This window comes from Rhinolophus sinicus, linkage group LG10 (assembly GCF_036562045.2).
Source record: "Rhinolophus sinicus isolate RSC01 linkage group LG10, ASM3656204v1, whole genome shotgun sequence".
Classification (NCBI taxonomy): Eukaryota; Metazoa; Chordata; class Mammalia; order Chiroptera; family Rhinolophidae; genus Rhinolophus; species Rhinolophus sinicus.
This window is the reverse complement of record NC_133759.1, coordinates 14,956,418-14,978,017: the sequence shown is the minus strand read 5'-3', so window position 1 is coordinate 14,978,017 and position 21,600 is coordinate 14,956,418. Positions and strand designations below refer to the sequence as shown.

The following is a 21,600-nucleotide window of genomic DNA, read 5'->3' as shown; positions in this document are numbered from 1 at the left end:
GTGGAAAAAGTAATAAAAATTTACAGCACTTTGATAGAATCATGGTGGTCAAACCAAGGGAGGTTGGGTAACCCTGGCCCATTCTGGGCTGATCATACCATCTCAGGAGTGTGCCACATGTTGATAATAAGCAACCCAGAGCACATTTAAGGATATGTGAAACTAGGATGACCAAAGAATTGTATAAGGGACCAAGAATGTCTACCCTAGAGAAACTTAGGCCACAACAGCTGTCTTCAAAACATTTTAAGACAAGCAGAAGAAGGATCCTATAGTCATCTGTGGCTCCAGGAAAAAGACCTAGGATCAGTCGGTACCAAGTCTTAACAGTCGGAGATAAAGTCACCAAAGGCCTGCCTTGAGGGCTAGTGAGAGCTCCTCGCACCCACCTTCTATCACTGGCAGTAGCCAAACCAAGGAGGATACCACTGCCAGGGACATTGGATACAATTCTGGAATTCTCATAGGCACTGGGCCACTAAGTTCTCTTTCAATACTAGGATATACAATAGTAACTTGAGGTTGTTAGAGAGTTCATCAGCTCAGTCTGATCGGCAAAGTCCTCTTCTCTAAAACCTCTGCCTCACCTGTTCCCCTTCTCCTCCAATGGTGATTTCCACAGGCTAAGGCAGAAGCCATGGATGAGAGGTCTCAAAAACAGAACAGAGTCTAGAACACAAAGCAAGTGGCTCTGGGTAGAGCTCATCAGACATACAAGGGCCTTTAGGCTGACTTCTGAGGTCTGCTTTCCCATGCCCAGGCCTTTTTATGATTTTATAAACCACAATAATAAGCTGTGGTAAAATAAGGCATAATGGTCCGTTTGTATCCTGGGAGATAATGAGCCGGGACATGAGGGCGGCTACTGAGAGCTGCAGAGGGAGGAGGAGCAGGACAGGGACGGCCGGGACTGGGGCTTGCTTCCTGGGTGGAGGGTAGTTTGCTTCTTGCCACCTGAATATCCCTGCTCTCCAGGGATAAATTATAGGACAAGTCAGCATCTTAAAGTGAGACAGGGGGATGCTCTTAGAGAAACCAACTGGTTTGATTTTTATAGTTCTTATGTGGTTTTCTCCATCTCGTCAGTGACATTAAGCCCTTCCCTTTCTCTTTCTCTCTCTCCAGCCAAAGGGGTTTCGGCGTTACTACAGCTCCCCCTTGCTCATTCACGAACAATTTGGATGCATTAAAGAAGTTATGCCCATTGGTGAGTGGGGACATTGATGGTTTGAGCTGGGTTTTGAACGTCAATGTTAACATTAATGGCTGCTGCTCTCCCAGGGCTGCAAAATCAGTGGGATGTGTTTGGGCATTTGTTTGTGGGTTTGGGCATTTGTTTGTAGGTTTGTGCATTTAATGGGGTTATGATTGTTTGTGTATTTTGCTGGAAGAGACACATAAGGTAGACCAAATTCTGTAGGAATATTCATCCTCTCCCTGATGAAGCTCAAAAAGCATGCAAATCCTGAAGGCTGCTCACATGCTACACCACCCATCAGCAGCGTGGTGGCGTGGAAACCTGAAAGGGGGTGTGGCAGACCTGAAAGAACTGATTTAAAGCCCAGCCTCCCCACTGCACTGACTGTGTGTCTGAAAAAGCTACTCAACCTGTCAGACCCTATAAAATGAGAACAGCAATGGTCTCCTTTGATAGTTGTTGTAAAAATAAACATAAATTATAGACCAGTGCTGAGAAGGAACTCCATGAATGTCAGTTATTCTTTAATGAGGACAAAAATAATGCCTTCTATTTATAGCTATTTCTGGCTTGCATTTATCCTGTAACAATATCATTCAGTGTACTTCTATTTCTTTCTCTCTTTCTGAAAATATCTACATCTATGTTTGCCTTTTGGCGGGGGTGGGGGCAAATATTATACACTAGAAAGCTTTGCATTAGAAACACATGAAGCCTGGTCATTTCCAATTATTTCAAATATACTTGCTTCCAACTGCAAACTTTGTGTCTCAAGGCTTCACACGTGGGTGAGCAGAGCTCTTTAGGGGAAGTAAGGTGATCTCTTGAAAGAACCTTGAAATTGGAGTTCTGGGGGTGGATAAGCAAAGTGGAAAACCAATCCACCAGGAAGCCTTTGGGAGCAGAGAGTGCTGGGTGCAGTGGAGGGACCTGGCAAATGGGCACATGTCGTGGGAAGCACATCTGTGAGGAAAGCTGACCACAAAAGCTCCTTTTTCCCAGGGGTTACTGTGTCTGCTGCTCAGAAACTGCTTCTCTGGTGCATGTGATAAGTGATGCAAGATGCAACCCAGGCGATTTGATAGGTGGTTGGCTGCATTCCTGACCCTGAGTTGAGGAAACATTTGTCTCAGATGAGCTTTCTCTTCCTTTGCAGCCTGTGGCAATAAGGTGGACCCTGTCTACGAGACCCTCCGCTTCGGCACCTCCCTGGCTCAGAGAACAAAGAAGAGCAGCTCCGGCAGTGGCTCTGATTCACCTCACAGAACCTCTGTAAATGTCCTCTGCCTCCTTCAGTCCATAAGGGTGCTCTCAGGCAGGGCAGTGTGAGGGGTTCCACCTAAATGCATCATAAGGGTGGGTGTGTTGGGAGTCAGGCAGCTTCCAAAGAGAAACCCAAAGGGCTTAGGGCACTAAAGATTAACCTTCTGTTGCCAAAACCCAGGAATCATTTTTACTTTTTTCCTCAAAGACCACACTTTTGGCTTCCGGCTCCTTGATTCCCTCTTCCATGTCCTCCTTCTCCTCACCCTCCCACCAATATTAGATAACATGTCAGTGAACATAGAAAGATTTGACCCAAACAATGAGCAAAAACAAGGAGTCTCAGCTGTGTTCCGTTCTCCTTCCAGATACATCTGAGTTCAAGAACCCAGCCATTTCTCACGTGTTCTCAGTCCTTTCTCTCTATGGCGAGGTACACCCTTGGTTTCACACAAAAACTTCCCTCCAGAGGCACTTGACCTATGACTTAGTGAGCCTTCTCTCCATGAGACACTCATCATCCCAAGCACCTCTCCTGTTATACCTGATCTAAAGTGAGTGCACCATGCATCTCTGTGATCTACGATTATTATCCTGCCTCTAGCGGCCCCAACCAGAATTTCTATAAATTCCCCAAGATGCCGCCCAACTCTACAGCTCATGAGGAAGGCCACCATCTCTCCTGCAAAAAGACAAGGACCTTCCATTCACATTTCCGATTAGGATAGCTTGTACCCAGTTATTGGTTCCATTATTGCAGCCTCTGCTGGACTGGGGACTTCTGGGCAAGACACAGATGAGCCTCCAAATGGTCTTCCCCAAAGGGTCCTCTCAATATCCAGTGATTAGGGTGGATTGTGGGAGAAGGGTGGGCAGACCCCTGGGAGAGGTCCTCAGGAACTGAGTTGAGGTAGCGTCCTCATTGGGTGCAGGTCAACACAAGATAACAGATTATAGTCTGTGGTAGGTATGTAGGTCAGCTGGGTGAGTAGGTAGGTTTGTAGGTCCTCTGACTAATGCCATGTGGTTATCCTAGAGGCCATCTTTACACTCCCTGAAAGTCCTGCTCTTCTTACATTCCACTAACATCTGAGAGGGAAGAAACAAAAATAGTTCTTACTCTTTTTCTTTGCTCAACGTAAAATTGATGTCAATGAGTTCTTTCTTTTACTACTTAGTTAGCAAACATGAATTAAGTGCTTACAGTTTACTAGCACTGGAGGGGACACAAAAGAATTGGAGGACATGGCTCTTAACCATCAGAATTCAGACAACTTATTTCTGAAGACCAAACGGTTGGAGAAGAAAGCTGAGGATGGTGGCTTATTTAGCATTTTTTTAATACACTTTTATATGTCTTACCCTAAGGGTATTATAATAACTATGTCATATAAGTGTTGAAGGATTTCACAGTAAAGATGAAAAGTATTTAGCTTTTGTAGACATTGCCTCAAAATGGTATAATTTGTGACATTTTAAGATATTTAATCCTGATGATCTCCCTAAAGACGCTATAAATCAAATTGGCAGTCCCAATGATAATGTTCATTCATTTACTGAAAGAAGGCTAGAAATGGTGCTAAATGTAATAAAAACATACAAAGTACATATGGACAGGATTCATATTATATAAAAATACATTATTGCTGCAGGGATTGGATGATAATAATAGTGTCAGTAAAGTTCCTAGCACAGGACCTGGCATAACTGGCGCTCAACAAGTGGAAGTTGTTGCTGTTTTATTTCGTTAAGCATCTAGGCCTTAGCTAGGTTTTCTCTGAACTGGAGTTATGAACGTGAAAAAAAGGTTGTAATCCATTTGGAAGGTAAATATGTCTTTGAGAAGAGCATTTCCCAGAGCCACCCTTTAACAGGGTCCGTACTTGGCTCTGTAGGAAACCACTGAGTCACTCAAGGGTTCTGGTCAGCCTGTCCCCTCTGTCATGTCCTCCAGTCACTCCTTGGTTGGGGGTCTCCAGGAATGTGCTTTGGCTTGGTCTTCATGTTCTACATGCTCTTCCTGGTTTCCTTTCTCACATTCCTCTTGTCCAACCACCGTGTCTAAGCTGATGCCTCCCTTAGGGGTTTCCCATCTTACCCTCTTTCCCAAGCTCCAGACCAGTCCTACAGATCTCTCAAAATGAGCATGTCTAAACTAATTCATGCTCCCTTGCTGATTAGGTCCTATAATTCAGAACTCAGAAATGTGTATCAAAAGTACTCTTCCTCTCTATCTCCGATGCTGGAGGTTTGAATGCATCATCTCTCTCCCAAATTATTATAAAGGAATAACTGTGCAACCCTCTTCCTTTTGAGTCTACTCTTAGCAGTATCTCCAGATTTATCATCTTTTAAAGAAAGACTCTTTTTCCTAATTAAAGACTCAATTTTCCTAATTAAAACACTCTGTTGACTAGCTTATGCCCAAAGGGCAATGCCCAAGCATTTTAGTGTGGCAAATGAGGCCTGTCTAAAGACGCTCCTTCCCCCAAACTCACCAAGCTCTTTAACATCCGCTCACCTTAGAACATGCTGTTACCCCCATCTGAAATTCTTTAAGACCCAGCTTGGTTTTCACAAACACTGTGAAGAGTTCTCGGACTCCCCAAACATGGTGAGTTGCTCCTCCCACAAGCCTTCAGGAATTTTTCTTTAAAAAAATTATTTCTTATGCGATATAGGCTATTGCATTGTAATGATCTGCTTTTGCATCTCTTTCCTGATCTAGCTACTGAGCCACTATAAATCAGGGCCTCATTTCTTATTCATTTTACTACACCGAGGTCTGGTGCATAGTGGACACTCAAGAAACGCTTGAAGAATGAGGCAGAATTAACAAGGGAGTCTTGAAGACTGACCTCAGAACCCTCAGGGATCCAGCCAACACCTCATTTTCATGCTCTCAGCTCCAGGCACAGTTTGCCATGTTCTCTCCAGTCACTGGGTCTTGCCCACACCTCGTCTCTGCCTCTTTGCAAACAACATCTCTCTTCCTGGTATGGGTTAGGTGCCCTTACCTGGGCTCCCATAGCAGCCAGTTCATTAATCATGTGATTTGAATATTGCTTGGTAATTTTTACTTTTTTTTCTCTCTCTCTCTCTTCTCCAGTCCCCTCCTCAACTAGCTTTGTCTTAAGCTGCTTAAATGCGAGGACTCTTCTCACTTCTTATTTCCATTACTTAATGCCAATGATTCTCAAACTTTGGCTGGTATCAGAAATAACTGAAGAGCATTCTAAAATATGAAGGCCAAGGCCATGTGCTACTTCAACAACCCTAGACCTCTGTGCGCTCTATTAGTTCTCTAGCTAATCCTGATACCTACCAAAGTTTGGGAACCACTGATCAATACATTGTCAGTCCATTGCAGAGTGTCACTAAATATGTGGTGAATGAATGAATGAAGGAAGGAACATCCTTCTCAAACTCTCTAAACTTCTAAGAAGGATCTAAAGCCTGCCATGCATTAAATCAATGCTTCTCAATGTGTGGCCTCTGGATCAGCAGCATTCCCTGGGAACTTGTCAGAAAGGCAAATGTGTGTTTTCTTCTCAGACCCACAGAATCAGAAAATCTGAGGGGGAAGCCCAACAATCTGTGTTTTAACAAACCCTCCAGTTGATTCTGATGCACAGTAAAGTTTGAGAATCACTGAATTAACTGGAGGACTTAAGTTCATTTCCAAGAAACCAGCCCCTGCCGGCCCCTCCTCTTTCTCTTTCATAGTCTCTCTCACTAGCTTGCACTTGTTTTGCTCCCCCTCTGTGTGAACAGCTCTTGAATCACACATTTACCGTGGCCATCAGTCTGGACCTGAAGTCGGGAATAGAGATGCAAGAATGCTACCATGTCCCTAACCCCATGTACCATGTTATAGCTCCTTTCTCATCACCAGGAGGAGGGCCACTGCTGTCAAGTCGCTTCCCCCAAAGCCACATAGAGCTGGCTCTTAGCCTGCAGCCACCCTTCCTTACAAGTCAAGATTTTTTGTAAATACAACCCAGCAATCCAAAAGAAAACTGCAAACAGCAATGGCAGAGCAGGCAGACCTGTCTCCTTTGAGCTGCATGCTGAACAGGCCTTTCTCACATCTATGGGGGGAGCTAATATCGTACTCACAGCTTATGCATCTCCCGTGCTTGTCTGAGGCTGGCATGGGTGGAAAGCAAATGGACAACCAGCCAAGAGAGGCAAGAGCAGAAAGGAGGATTCCCCAGGGATGGCCCTGACCTGTCCGCATCAGCCCCAGATGGCTGTTCCTGTGCTTCTGGGCTCTGCTGAACTCATGACGAGGAAACAGTGTCAGGAACACTCACAGCAGGCAATGAGCATACCAGCCTCCACACTTTGGACTCATGCTAAGAAACAGCGAGACCATCAGGGAGACAATTTGTCCGATTTGCTTTCATGTCTAAAATAGCTTTGTTTCTAGCAATGTCCGGACCCTAGAGATTGGTTTTAGGGACAAAAAGCATAGTTTTCTGAATGTCAGTAAGGTGTTCATTCATTACAGTCCACTTATGCTTCCTGCCACTGGTGTCATCAGTAAATAGTTCTTGGAATTTTGTTCTGTGAAAGCATTGTTCTGAGACTCACAGGGAGACAAAGACAAATCAAATTGTGCTTAAATATCTGTCACTTTACCCTTTCCCCAGAGTCCAACTTGCCTCCATGGAAGAAAACAGAATCAATAGATTGGTACTTTAAAACAATTTTGCTTCCTTCCTGCAGGGTCAAATGATAATGAACTTCAGCCTGTTGCCATTCTTGCAGTCTCATGTCCTAATGCTGACGTATTTCCACACAGCAAGGCTCAGTCCCGCAGGTGGATTTTCTTCTAGGGCTGTGGAGGCAATTTGCTTCATGTTGTCGGGAAGTTGCTACCTGGCTTGTCCTAAATCGTTATGTTTCTTTTAATGGTCTTTCAAATGTCCTAAAATATGAAAGGTTTAATGGCTTTGGGAAGGCCTGCCAAAACTCAATTCAAAAAACTTTTAGGAGTTGGTTGGCCAACATTATTCATAACAAGTGTATGAATAATCTTCAGTTTCATGAGATGAAATTAATAGAATAATAACTTTTGTTCAGAAGCAGTGAGGTTCAAAGGAGCAGGGTGAAAGTGACTTAGAGACCCTGTGACCTTTTTTATTTTTCATATTTCTGATGCATCATGAAAGTAAGAATGGCTGAAAAAAATAAAAACTTAAATTTTTTGTAATAAAAATTAGTCTCTGGAGAGTGGTACCAAAGTGCTCTAGCGCTGACTAGGAGAGCTAGACAGGCAAACTTGTGCTTCTCTTGATAAGATATAAATAAAATGTTTTTAAAATGTGACTCTCCTTTGAGGCCCCCTAAATTCCTCTTGTAAAGAGGGTGGAGCCAGGCAGACACAAGTGAGGCATCTGGCCCTTTGAAAGAGGCCATTTGAAATCAGTGATATGCTAGTAAATGTTTAACTATCATCTGGGGCTGGACCCTAATTTGTAGCATTTGCCAATTTCCATGGTGTCACTACTCCCACTGTGACCAATTTCAAGCTACCAACAGTGAGGACACTGGAGGCTCCCAGCAGCCCACATAAGTCGTTCTAGCACAGCACTGGATGAAGCTTAGTGCTTAAGAGTGTCAGTTCTAGAGACAAAACCTGGGGTTCGAACCCCGGGCCCACTACTTAGCTGTGTGGGACCTCAAGTAGAGTTACTGATTCTGGGCTTCAGATTCCTAGCGTAGGATGATTGTGAAGAATAAATGAGATGATGCATATAAGATACTTCTGTGATAAATGATCGGGAGCCATTACTAGAGTGCTGCTGTTATTACTGTTGTTGTTGTTGTTGTTGTTGTTGTTGTTGTTCTGTAACCTAAGTAGAAGAACAGCTATGACTTGTCTTGTTTTTTAAAAAGGGCAGAATAAGTATTTCAAAAACAATTGATTTTCGCAGCAATGGAAACAGCATTTAACTCGTACCTAAGTAATGCACCCTCAATGATGCATCTTATTCTCTACAATTTATCTTTAAAACTCACCTATGGAAAAAGCTATAGTTTATTGAAAATTTTAAGTGACAGGATATGGGCAGAAATTCTGATTTCTCTCTGTTGTCTCTTCCTGGGAAGAAACCTAACTGTGACCCGTGCATCTCATGCAACACTCATTGAGGACCTATCATGTGCCAAGGTCTGAGACTGTCACTGACACCTGAAAAGGGGGACAGTGCCCACGAGGGAAAACACAGCCTCTCTGAAGTTAGACAAACAGACAAGACAGCAGTGATTGGATTCTTAAGATAGTATCATGATTCCACCTTAGTTCCTCTACTGACATCAGAATCTGTTCAGTTAGTCCATTGATATGACACTGCTCATTCCATGCTGTTCCCTCTTTTTTCCAAGACTTCAGATCTTGTGGAGGTTCCTGAAGAAGTTGATGGGCCAGGAGGAGGGTATGACCTACGGAAACGCAGCAACAGCGGTGAGTGAGGGAATGGGGCATCAGGCACTGCCCAGCACAAATGCCAATCACGTTAGTCGTGTGAGTCAGTGGGTGGGGAAAGTATACTTCCAATCCCCTCATTTCCTCTGCTGGCTCTGGAATTCAATCTGGGCAAATGCTCAACATTCTGGAGAGAAACCGGGCAGAATTACTAGTGGATTTCAGTGATTTGACGATAACGGTCCCTGAGTTCTGTCTCCTGAATGGACTTAGTGATACTGAGGTTTAAGAGTCACTTTTAGACCTTCTTGTGAATGTGTCACTTCCCCCACTGACTTACATGAGATTAGCAAACTGCCACAGAGAAGCTACTCCATGCTGCACCTGAAGTACCTCAAACCAGGTGGGTGGTGGTGCCTCACCCCTGACTCCTTCCCTGAAGAGATAACTAAGACTCTGATATGTGCAATCGAGCCAAACATTCTTTATTATTATTTAATTTCCTAATAGCTTAAACTCATGTTACAGTAATTTCTAAAATATTGATTAAATGCTAACTGCATCCTGTTGCTTGCTAACATTAACAATGAACGGCCTCTGAAACCAGAGCTTAAGGAAACATAACCAGCACCTTATGGATGCGTCTCACCGAGCCTCTCTGACGCAAACAGCAGCTTCATCTCCACTCTTTATCAAAACATATTTACAAAACACTATCACCAGCAAAGGTACATAGGTCACAAAGTGTGTCCTCAGGTCACTCCTAATCCAGCAAGGTTGCACGTCCTGACGTACGTCATTTATTCAGGCTGAGTGCATCATGGAGGGAGAAGCCATCCCTCCTGACTTGCATCCCAGATGTGAAGCGTGGGGACGTGCCATCCTGGGTAGGTTTTCCAATTGCCTAGTTGCCCGGCCTTTTCCAGACTGGAAGCAGAAGTTCTGCATTCAATATCCCATAGCTGCTTTGTCAGCAGCAATCTTACGAGGTATCACTCCCACTTCTTGAGTTCTAGGAATCCATGTACCGGTATGTCCCTTCTCTTGTTAGGACTGTGCCTCTGAGTCCCAAGGCAGCACGTGTTTGCCTTCCCCCACAACTCGCCTTGCTAATTAAGCGTCAGTGTTCACCATGGCCCCCTTTGCCAAGCCCATGACATCTCCTAAAGCACGCTGCAAGGGTGAGGATTCTTTGGCATCACATGGGGAAAACTGTCCTTTTAGATCGATGCAAACATTCACTGAGCACTTAGCAGTGCCATGAGACAGACAAATTAAAGAGTGCCAGCTGCCAGGGGACTCCCTCAGTGGGCAGTAACATGGCAGGACCGTCCCAGCCCAAGTCTGTCCAGCATTGAAGGTCCAACAACTGACTTTGGTCAGCAACCCTGGAGTTCTTGAGCATCTGAAGGACCAACTCACCAGAGACTGGTATATAAAGCAGACATACCTGCATTTTAATGCTTCAGGTCTGCTCAACTGCTCTGTGCCCTGAGTCTGACTTTACCTGCACCTTACCTGACGCTTTTCACCAGTGTGATGCCCTCCTCTTCCCTAACTGTGCTGGGCATATTTGGTCCTTGGCCCCTGCTTGGCTGTGAAGCAGTGACCTAGCTTTTCTCTGCCTCAATCACCTCATCTCTAAAATAACACTGACCCCATGGGGTGTTGTGATCTTTAAATGAGATAATGAATGTAAATACCATTCAGATGACTCTGAAACTCCACTTCCAGCACCAAGCTTCTTTTCTGGCCCCAGACACCTATAGCCTAGTGGATATGACATCTGAATATGGAATAGGCATCTTCAAGTTAACACTGGACTCTGGATTCCTTCACTCACCCACCAAAAACCAGCTCTTCCATAGTTGCCCCTGCTCAGTAAGTAGGAACTCCATTCTACTAGTTGATCAGGCCAAACTTCTGGCATCAGCCTCGACAACCCCTTCTCATATCTAATCTGTCAGCAGATCTTATCTCCAGCTCTTCAAAATCATGCCCAGCCTGGGCCCTCCTCTTACCTCAGCTGCCTCAGCCATCCTGGTCCAGCTTTATGGATGTAATTGCTCTCCCATTCCTTTAGTAGTTAAGGTCTCTATTTGCCCTGGGGGTTTCTTCACTCAAAGTGATCTTCATAGGATTTTATAATGTGAAGAGCTATATTTAGGAATCATCAATCTGAAGTATATTTGCTGTTAATGAAATCATCATAAGGTCATCAAGTGTCAGATGCAACCTAGAGACTCACTAGTCCAAGTGTGGCTGGCTCATCGACCAGCAGCCCGGACACCGCTTGAAGAGCCTGTTAGAAATGCAGACTCTCATGCCATCCGGGAACAACTGCAGAATCAGAATTTGCTTATGAATCTGTCACATGAATCTGTGATATGAATTTTACTAAGTTCGAGAAGCAGGATTACAAGTCACAGAGTCCACCCCTCCCCCCAGCACGCACGCACACACACACACAACACACACACACACACCCCACATACTGTATAGATAAGGAAACTGAGGCATGGAGTAATACAATCAGCCCCAAAGCTGATTATTTGCCATCTCTTTTATGTTAAGGGACATTTTCACAGCCTCATTCAAAGAAATCTGTTAAAAGAACTTAGCAAGCAATAAAGCTCTAAAAATCTTTGGAGCTCTATTAGCTATTCCTTTGATCAGGAGTAGCTTTCTTTATAACGCACCCTTGGAAGCTAGAGGGATTAATTATGCAGCAGTTTGCTTCAAAACACTTTCCTTTGATTGGATTTCATCCATGGTCCATGCGGTTTAAGAAACAACCCAGAGAAAACATTCTGCTTTTGGGGTCCCAGCTCCCACTAGTCTTCTCACTGCCCTGGCAAGGAGGGTGCTGGCTTTTCAGAAGCAGCGCTTGGGCTTCCCCCTGATTCTCCTTGCTAAATAAGCATCAGTGTTCACCATGCACCCCATTGCCAAGCCAATGTTTCATTTATGCTCTAACAAATACACGGTGCACACAGGTATTATTTCTGCCAGCCAGGTGTCACATCAAATCTTTGAGGAACATTTCCAAAGCCACCTTAGAAGAGAGTACAATTCATGTTCATTTTTTTACTGCTAAGAGTGTAGTCTCTTTTATCTCTTTTATAGAAAATCTTAGGCAGCTCTGAGTGTTTCTGGGTGTTTTCAACACTGTTCCTGGAAGCATCAAAAATACGGATGGGGAGAGTTATCGGTTTTCAACTTTGGTTTAAATGCCAGAAACTTCACCAGAAGCAAGATCATGAGCAAAGGGAGAAGGAACAACGAGGCTGCCTATTTCAGCTCGAAATGCCAAATAATGATGTCACTGGCTAACTTCAATAATTGCATTTCAGTCTGACTGTATATGATCATAACTTTCCTGGAAGAGAGGCAGAGGGAGTGAAACGTAAGCAAGACAGATTCCTAGAAATATTCTTCAAAAATGGACAGGGTTAATCACATCCACTTGAGGATGTTACGGAGCCCAATAGTACCTTACGTTGCACTAAAGCAAAGAAATTGTGCCCAGAAGGAAAAATGACAAGCTCAGATCTGGAAAACTTGTCCCTGCCTTTAGCATGCACTGCTTCTAAATTTCAAATTTTGAGTTGTCACCAAAAAAAGGAAGCAAACGTTTTAATGGCTCTTTTGGCAGATGCCCCTGGTTCTGGTCCCCCTCCAGTGGACAATTCCCACATTACAGATGCAAATATTTACGGTGTGTTTCTGCAACACACACTTAACATCTTCAGTACCAAGAAAAAATATCAATGACCAAAATCTGACTCAAGAAGTAGTAGAGAACTTGAATTTGCTTCTAATCATAATAGAAACTGAATCAATATTTTAAATTTTTGCACAATGAAAATACCAGGCCCAGACAACTTTATAAGTAAATTCTACCAAACATTTCAGGAATAAAATATTTCCACATGATATAAGCTTTTTCAGGACAACAAAGAGTGGCAAGGAGGAAGGGCAGCAGCATTCCGTTAGTTTCTGAGGCCGGTACAATGCTAACCTCAAAACCAAACAAAGATGGCATGAGAAAGAAAAATCAATGGCCACTCTTCCTCTGGAAAATAGACGCAGAAATCTCAAACAAAATCTTAGTAAGCTGAATCCAATAATGTATTTTTAAAAGTTAATTACCAAATTGGACTTGTTCCAGGGATACAAATTAGCATCGATGTCAGGTAAGCCAGTAATATAACTGGCTAAAGAAGAAAAACCAAATAATCATCTCATTAGAAAACAATGGTGGACATGGGCCTGGCAGGACTGCAGAGCAAAAAAGACAGACAGAATATGAAAAAGGAGCAGAGGAAAGTCCTATAGGGTTGTGGCCAAAACTAAAGCTTCTTTTTGCATCTGTGACATTAGAAAATATGTCTACGTAAAGGGCATATTCTTTGAATACTTGTCTTGGATGAAATCAACAACCAAGTTATTTTTAATAAAATGCATTTAAAGCACCAAACATAAAAGGTGTGCATGATATAATTTTAGTAAAATAGTTACCTTTCTTTATTCCTTTTCCCTCAAATCAGTGTCTTAGACTTGATTCTGGAAGGAATGGGTTTTAAAAATCATTTTTGCACTGTTCCATTTCTGCTTGCAATCATATAGCTGAAAACACATTTGGGGTCACTTTAAATAATTTTTAGTGGAGTTCACAAAAATGATACACAGTTCGAACCAGGTGCCTAATGGATATTCAACAAAAAGCTAAAATAATGTGAAATTACAAAATTGTAAAACCAGTCCACACTAATCATTGCATATGCATCTTCTGTCATCCCCCTTTTTAGCTCCAATCAAGAATTTTCCAGGAAGATTCTCTTTGTGTGTTTTCACTGAAATAGTCAATGTTCTTTTAGAAGTATAGAGTTTTATAACTAAGGAATCAAGTATTTACACCAGGATTTCAAGTAATCACATAACACCAGAGAAAAGTTTTGCTGGCCTTGCTCGTTTTAAACTCTTAAGTTGAGTGGCCAAATATTGAGGCAGAAAAGGTCCATGGGATCAGATTTGCATTTTCCACTTGCTTGCAAACCAGAGCTCCTCCAATGACTGCTTACTGACTTCCTAGGGATAATGGAATTGCGTCCACAGCTCTGGAACTATTAACTGTGGAGAATAGATATGTACTAACATTGGTACATTTACAAGGGCTCTTGTTTTGAAGTGTGTTTTCTACATCACAGGTATTGAGTCCATTTTAAGGACAAGGGAAGATTGTCAATGTACTAACTGAAATAGGTTATAGAGCTTTCTGTGGTAAGTTCCTCTTCCTCAACTGATATTTCCTTGATAATCTCAAGGGAGACCAAAGGGGAGAATAAAGCTGCAATGTGTCATTTGTAAATATCAAGTCATCTAACTGGTAGGTTAGTTTAGAAAGCATAACTGTATTGTATAAACTTGGATGCATTTGCCACATTTGTGTTTAAGGAGGATACACCCGATGAGAATAAGGTTACGATGTTGGTCACTGGGGCAGACTTGGTTAATGGAAGTAGCTAAGGCAGAGCTCTCATACCCATCAGGGACCTCCCACAGCTGTGTGTGGACAGTGAAAACTCCTGCCCATTTTGAGAAGCCGTGTTCTTTATCAAAAGCTACAGAGTGGCTACTTAAATGCAAAAGGAAGAGAATTATACATCCCAAGAACACTAAATCAGAAACACGATTTTGTTTTTTATTCCAAATAACAGCCTCAATGCATTGATAATACGAGATCAAGGAACTATTTTGAAGTTTAAAACTAAAGCTCTAATCTGCAAACTAGAATATAGATATCATTAAGAAACTAGAATAACATACTGAAAATAGATAAAAGAATCTGATATTTAGAAAAGGTAATTCAAATACAATTAAATTGGGCCATACCTCCCCTTCCATCCAATTAACAAAGCACTCAATACATTTAACAAAGATGAATGACGTGGTTTCTGCTCACGAGAAGAGCTCTGCCAAAGGAGACCAAGTTGTGAACACACAATTGCCAAGCATTCAAGAGGATGTGTGCTAGATGGAGGCATGTGGAGGGTGTGTGCGGGCAGAGACGGTGGTGCAGAATACTGCATGGGGAGGCAGGGATGACGTGGAAAGCGACATGACAGCTGGGTCACTGAGGACAAGAAAGGCAGTGAGAAGTGAAGTAGAAGTTACAGGACAGGGAATAAATAAAGCCACATTTTTCAGGCATGTTTACAAAATACAGTGACTGGATTCATAAAGCTCCCACTTTCTCTTGTCTCCTTCAGTGTTTACGTATCCAGAAAATGGTACTGACGACTTCAGAGACCAAGCAAAGAACATAAACGACCAGGTATTTATGGATGTCACACAAGGCAAACCAGACAGGGTCCTTAGATCAGACTGCCGGTCACCACCCACGTGGGTCATGGTATCGATGCAGTGGGTCCCAGGCCAGCATTTTTAGAGCATACAATACAGCCATGTAGCATAATTTGCCATAGAATAGATAACATGCAGTAAAATAGGAATATCAAATGTAAAAGATATATCAAAGGTGAAAAAGATAAGTATTGTATTGTACACTTTTTGTTTCCATTATATTAGTTCCATAGAAGTTGTTATATACTCTATCGTGTGTAAATTATATAATTCCATAATCTGTTACACTTATTTTATAGTATATAAGTATATAGTTATATATTTTATGTTCATTTAAATATAAGAATAGAACAGAACAGAACAGAACAGAACAGAACAGAACAGAACAGAACAGAACAGAATAGAATAGAATAGAGTAGAGTAGAGTAGAACAGAATAAAAATATATAGCATAAGGTACTTGAGCTTTGGATAGCAGAGTGAATCATAGATAAAAAAGATATAGCCCTGTGCAACTTTTGTTTATGTTTTATATATACATACATATAAAACATATATATACATGTATATATTTATTATCATTATGCATTTAAATATATTATACAATTATATATCATATAATATATATGCATATAATTGTATATTATGTATATATACATATATTACATATTATACAAATGTACGGAATATATAATATATAATTTATATGATATGTAATATTACATAATTTTGTTATGTGTTACATAATTTTTCATTTACTGCACGTATTATAAAGTATAGACATTTATATAGCTACATGTATTTGGTTCACAATAATAGCTAGTATTTCTATGATACTTGTAAGACTTTTGTATAGTCTACAAATTAGGGACAATAGAATCTACCTCATGGGGCAATTGTGAGGTTTGAGTATGCTAATACAAGTAACAGACTGCTATCGAAAATGGTAACTTTTATTAAAATTATTGCAAGGTTTCAGTTAGATGATGATTCCATGATATAAACTAAATAAGCATGATGCCAAAATCTATGTTTTTTCCACAACGTGAATGAACTGATTGCCAAATGAATATACCTGGTTCCCTGTGATATGCTAGATACCAAATTTTAGGCTAACTAATGAGAAGTCAATTTTAGGAAGTTGTTTACTTCAACTCACATGCCACTCTGTGCATAGAGAGAATATTCTCATTCCTGGGGCCAACCCCATGTAACCTTTCATGAACAACTATATCAAAACAAAAAGTTACTTGAAGAAAACTATAGTATTTCTGACAAAGGCTTCCACATGATTGTTTTCCAATGGTTTGCAATGAAATCAAACTCAGCTAAGAAATTAAAAATAAACCTATGGTTGAAACACAGTGTTTAATAATCGTTAGCTATTTTAACACTTAAGAACCATACACTGGATTATATTGCTTTAATTCTCCATTTCCTTTTTTTCTCCCCTTGCTTCTCTCCATTTCTTCTTCCTTCCTTCTCTCATTTTTCTTTTATTTTCTCTTTCAGGGACTTCTTTCCAAAGACCCATTACAGATGAACACCTACGTTGCCTTGTATAAATTTGTACCACAGGAGAATGAAGATTTGGAAATGAGGTAAAAACATGTTTTAAAGAAAAACAAAAGAATGAATGAAAGAAAGAAATATTTTAAGTCAATGTGTTTCCATGTGAAAGGAAAATAATTCAATTTGTGCTACCTCCTCATGCTTTAGAGCCGTGATTCTCGGGCTTCAGTGTGCATCCAATCACCTGCAGGGCTGGTTAACACCTACATTGCTGGAACCAATCCCTGGAGTTTCTGATTCAGCAGATCTGGGGTGGGGCTTGAGAATTTGCATTTCTAACTGGTCTACAGGTGGTTCCGATGCTGCTGGTCTGGGGCCGTGCTTTAAGAAGCACTGTTTCAGCACATCGTCTACAGAACTTCTAATGGGAGTTTTCATGCAAGTTGAGCATCAAATGCACTTGGCACCCTGGGGTGTCTAATAGAAAATCAAAAAAATGTATTTAATGCCCAAATTAACATTGATTGAAGACTCAAACTAAAACTGTTTGCTTCTCCTGCTGGAGACCGGTACCTCCCCCTGGCTCACACCCTGAGGTAGGACCCATCCCACTGATGGTAAGTGACAGGGGAGGAGGCTTAGGTGAGCTTTGGGATCCTTAGGAAATCTGAACCTTTCTGTTGACCACAGTGTAGGTTCCTCATGTTTCAAGGGTAGTTAAGCTGGAGTCAATCCTGCATTCACACCTATGTGATCTTAAGCAATTTAGAAATATCTCAATACACTGATTTCCTTATGCATGAAAGAATAATAATGACCTCTCCCCTCTCGGGTATTTGTGAGGATGAAATGAATAATGTTCATAAAGCCTACAGCACAGTGCCTGGCCATCATAAACAGTCAGTAACCGGTAGTTGTTACAATTTTTATAATGTGGTGTTTACTGGCCTATCTCGAAGAAAAGGCTTTACTCCTTTCTTTGATTCATCACCCCAAAACATAGGCAATCCAAGGAGAAGGCATTGGTATTTTCCAGTCCAAGCACAGGATAGAAGGGGCTGCTTTTCCAGTCAAATGGGCCTTTGGAGATTTGTTCTTTCCAAATATGATGAGAGTGGAAAGATAAATTAGCACTGAAAACTACTGAAATGTCAGAGCATTAGTGAAATACCCTCTATCTGGGGGTGGACTCCACTTGTCTGAGTGCCATGCAGGCCGAGTTACCAGTCACCAGTCAATCCCTTCAGATCATTTCCGGAAGGACTTGTGTCTCCACCCTGGGGCTACCTGGGCTTCTCCACATCCTCAGGCTTGTGATATTTCCCAGGCATGGCCCCTCACGCACTTGCTAGGATATGGTTCCCCACCTCAGTGAAATCTGCCTCTCCTCTTCCACTTTCCCCAAAACCCCTTAAAAAGAGAGAGCTACCAAAAAAGTTCCAGTTAGACCCTCTTTTCCTGGTTCCAAAGCCATTGGGTCAACTTCAGCAGCTCACTGCCCCTCATGCTGCAGCCTCTATGGCAGATGTGTGCATCCTGCCAGAGTCGGGTACCTCCGCCTGGCTCACACCCAAGGTCAGCTGGGTTTCAGTATTCCTCTAGGGTCTGCTTCCAAGTAACTCTTGGGCCTTTCCAGAGCAGGGTTCAGAGTCTACACCACAGCTCCTTCCATTTCTGCTTTTGTACATCTGAATTTTCTCTATCATTGTGTAAGAATGGCCATGCTGAAGTCACTGGTAGGAATTGTAAATGCCAGCTGAACAGTCTGACATCAGTGCAGGAGGAGAAGGCATTTACCAAGTGAAGCCCGAGTCGATCAGAGATGTAACAAGCCCTGAAGGTGAGAGCCCACCTAGAATTCACTGGGGTGGTGCTCTGCCTTCAGCTGATGGTCCACAATTACCTATCTACTGACGAAGACAAGGGTGCCATATACAGAGGGTGCCAAAAACATATACACACATTTTAAGAAAGGAAAAAACTGTATTAAAATTGTAATACTCAAGATATACTGATAACAAAAGATGAATACAAATTGTGTATGTAATTTTTTGGCAACCCCGGTATTTACTTTGCAATAAATATAGTATATTTTGTCCTTCTTCAGATTGTCATTTGGGAGTCCCAAATTTAAATTGTAACAATTACTTATTGTGTGAGTCCCACCATTTTATATGAGAATTTTATATTGAAGTGATCAGATGGAAAAAAAAATTCCAGCTAAACATAGAATGTTATTGGGATACTGAGGAATGACGTCTAGCTGCCTGGTGGCGGTCGTAACTTTTTGTGCTTATTTTAGTCGGTTGCAGGCCATTAAAAGTCAAGTTGTCAGGCCCGCATCAAACATTTACAGGCTGCTGCAAAGCACACAGGACTGTTCGTTCCCAGGAGTGAAGTATCTGCATTGCATAGACTGCGAGATTGGAGTGATAAATTGTACTTACTTTTTTTTTTTTTTTTTTTGCCAAGAGATTGTAGGTTCCCATTTTAAAAGCCAGGCACTTGATTTAGAATGTGTAAGGCCATGCTTTGGGGATTTGGTGAAATTTCTTGAATGAGGAACTGGGACTTTGTGAATTATTGTTTTCTCCTTAAACCATAAGGTAGAAAAAAATCCCTTTTAACAAAATTCCATTCTTATCCACCTGCATTCTGATCCAGGGGAGCCTGTTGGGTATTGTCTTCAGGAAAGAGAACAAAGAACGTGCGAGTACAGGGGTTGTTAGGAATGTGAGCTTGAGGGCAAAGAAGGCCCCACTGGTGAAACCAACCAACAGAGATCAGAGCAGATGAATCACCGCTTCAGCAAGCATTTGTTACATACCTGCTTAGTAATCAGGAAAGGTTTTCTGCCAACAGCCAGCAGTCCAGATCTCTCTATCGACTTCCAGATACACATCCCTACCTGCCTGCTCTAGGAGTGCATGGCACGCAGCAGCTCCACTCTCCCTCCACAAACCTGCTCCCCAAGGTGAATGATGTCACCATCTGCCCAGGCTTCAAGCCAGCCCCCAGAGGCTTCCCTTTGCCTTATGCTCAAATGGTATTTATTGTTCAAGTCCTGCTGGTTGTCTTTGCCTAAAATCTACTATAGCCATCCCAACCTTCACCTCTTTCCTGGGTTGGTGTAGCAGGCCCTACCTGGACTCTGTGTTCCTACTCTTGCCTCCCACTCTTCCCTTCTCATCCATTTTGAGTGGAGAGGACTCTAAGGTGACAGTGCACTGTACTGGGGGTTGTCTAAACTATGGAGTCAGATAAAATGGATTCAAATGCCAGCTACTCTACTTTCTAACAATGGAGCACATTACCTCGCTTTCTGAACCTCCTTTTTCTTACCTGGAAAATAGGGATACAAGGCCTGCCCCTCTAGGTTGGCTGTGATTAAATAAGATAACAATATCTGGTACATAGTAGGAGCTTACTAATGTTAGTTCCAATCAGTTCTATTCATCCCCCAGAAGTAGATGCTTCCTTTACAGATTTAAGAAATGAGAGAAAGAGAATGATCATATCAACAAGGGTTCACTACATGTTTAAGAAAAAAAGTGTGGGCATCACTTGACATGGGTTTGAGTCCAAGTTAGGCCTCTCACTAGCTGTATGACCCCTCCCCTATGAAGCTCATCTGAGCCTTTGCTTGTTCTCTTGTAAAAGAACATAATCATTATGCCTGCTTTAGGTCTGCTCATGACAAATATATCTTTGCTTAAAACTATCCAGTGTCCTCCCAGTTCCCATGTGTAAAGACCAGAATATTTTCAGGGACCTCCAGGACCCATACAGTCTCATCCCTGATGACATCTCTACTCTGTGTTCTCACTCACGTCTCTGCTCCACCCACAATAACTTCTTTCCTTCCCCAGAAGGACCACACTATCACCTGCCAAAGGATTTTTCTTCCTGCAGTCTGCTCCTCCCCTCTCCCACCCTCCTATCCACCCAACACCACTATCATCACAACACACACACACACACACACACACACACAATTCCAGTGACTATCATGAACCCACTAGATCTCAGCTCAGGTTTTGCTTTCTTGATGCAGCCTTTCCTGATACCCACAATCTGAGTTTTCTCTGTTATATTCTTTCATGACACCATGTTTCTTTCCTTTAAAGCACTTTTCTCAACTTAGATATATGTATTTCTGGAATTCTTTGGTTAACCTTCCTGAGAACAAATCCATAATTGCTAACCTTGATATCTGTGTAGTACAGTTCTTGAAATATAGTAGATGCTTAATAGATATTTAATGAATGAACGAATGAATATTGTGGGGATGAAAGGAACTAATGCTGCGCCTGACATCTACAATTAGTGGGCACATCAAGTACATGACGATATAATGGAAACTGTAACAGAGGAAGCAAACCAAGCTCAGAGGGGTTAGCCAGGAACTGTTTCCTAGAGAAGCACCTTCACCCCATGATGAAACTATTTGTCAAGAAGAAATTATAGTAAAGGAGACCAAATTAGCCCATGGTTGTATTCATAAAGAACAAAGGGTTTAAGACAATTTTCAAGAATCCCTGCAATGGTACCTCTTTACTGAGCACTCACAGTTGAGGGTGGAGGAATGAGGCGCAGAGATGAGAAGCCAGGTGCTGCCCCCTTATTCTTAAGGCACTAAGTACTCCTCTTAGAAGTGCTATGGTCCTATCATTAGTCTCCAAATGCTGTCTAACGACAAAGGCTCCACACAGTCTGTTTTGCTACAGTTTCAGTGCAAAATAAACTTCCTTTGTAAATTCATTCACCGTTACCTTTCCAAACTGCAGGAGCTCACATCCCAACATCCCATGATAATGCCCTATCTCTCC

At 42.0% G+C, this 21,600-nt stretch overlaps 1 protein-coding gene across 3 annotated transcripts in view; it reads left to right on the top strand.

Annotated features, from left to right (window-relative positions):
- STAC (SH3 and cysteine rich domain) overlaps positions 1–21,600 on the top strand; it is a 135,208-nt gene that overhangs the window by 83,979 nt on the left and 29,629 nt on the right. For all 3 annotated transcript variants that reach the window (XM_019727663.2, XM_074312639.1, XM_074312640.1), the window contains exons 4-8: positions 1,126–1,207; positions 2,355–2,470; positions 8,855–8,933; positions 15,167–15,231; positions 16,772–16,860. In XM_019727663.2, coding sequence (XP_019583222.2) covers positions 1,126–1,207; positions 2,355–2,470; positions 8,855–8,933; positions 15,167–15,231; positions 16,772–16,860 — 431 coding nt within the window. The remainder of the gene's footprint in view (positions 1–1,125; positions 1,208–2,354; positions 2,471–8,854; positions 8,934–15,166; positions 15,232–16,771; positions 16,861–21,600) is intronic.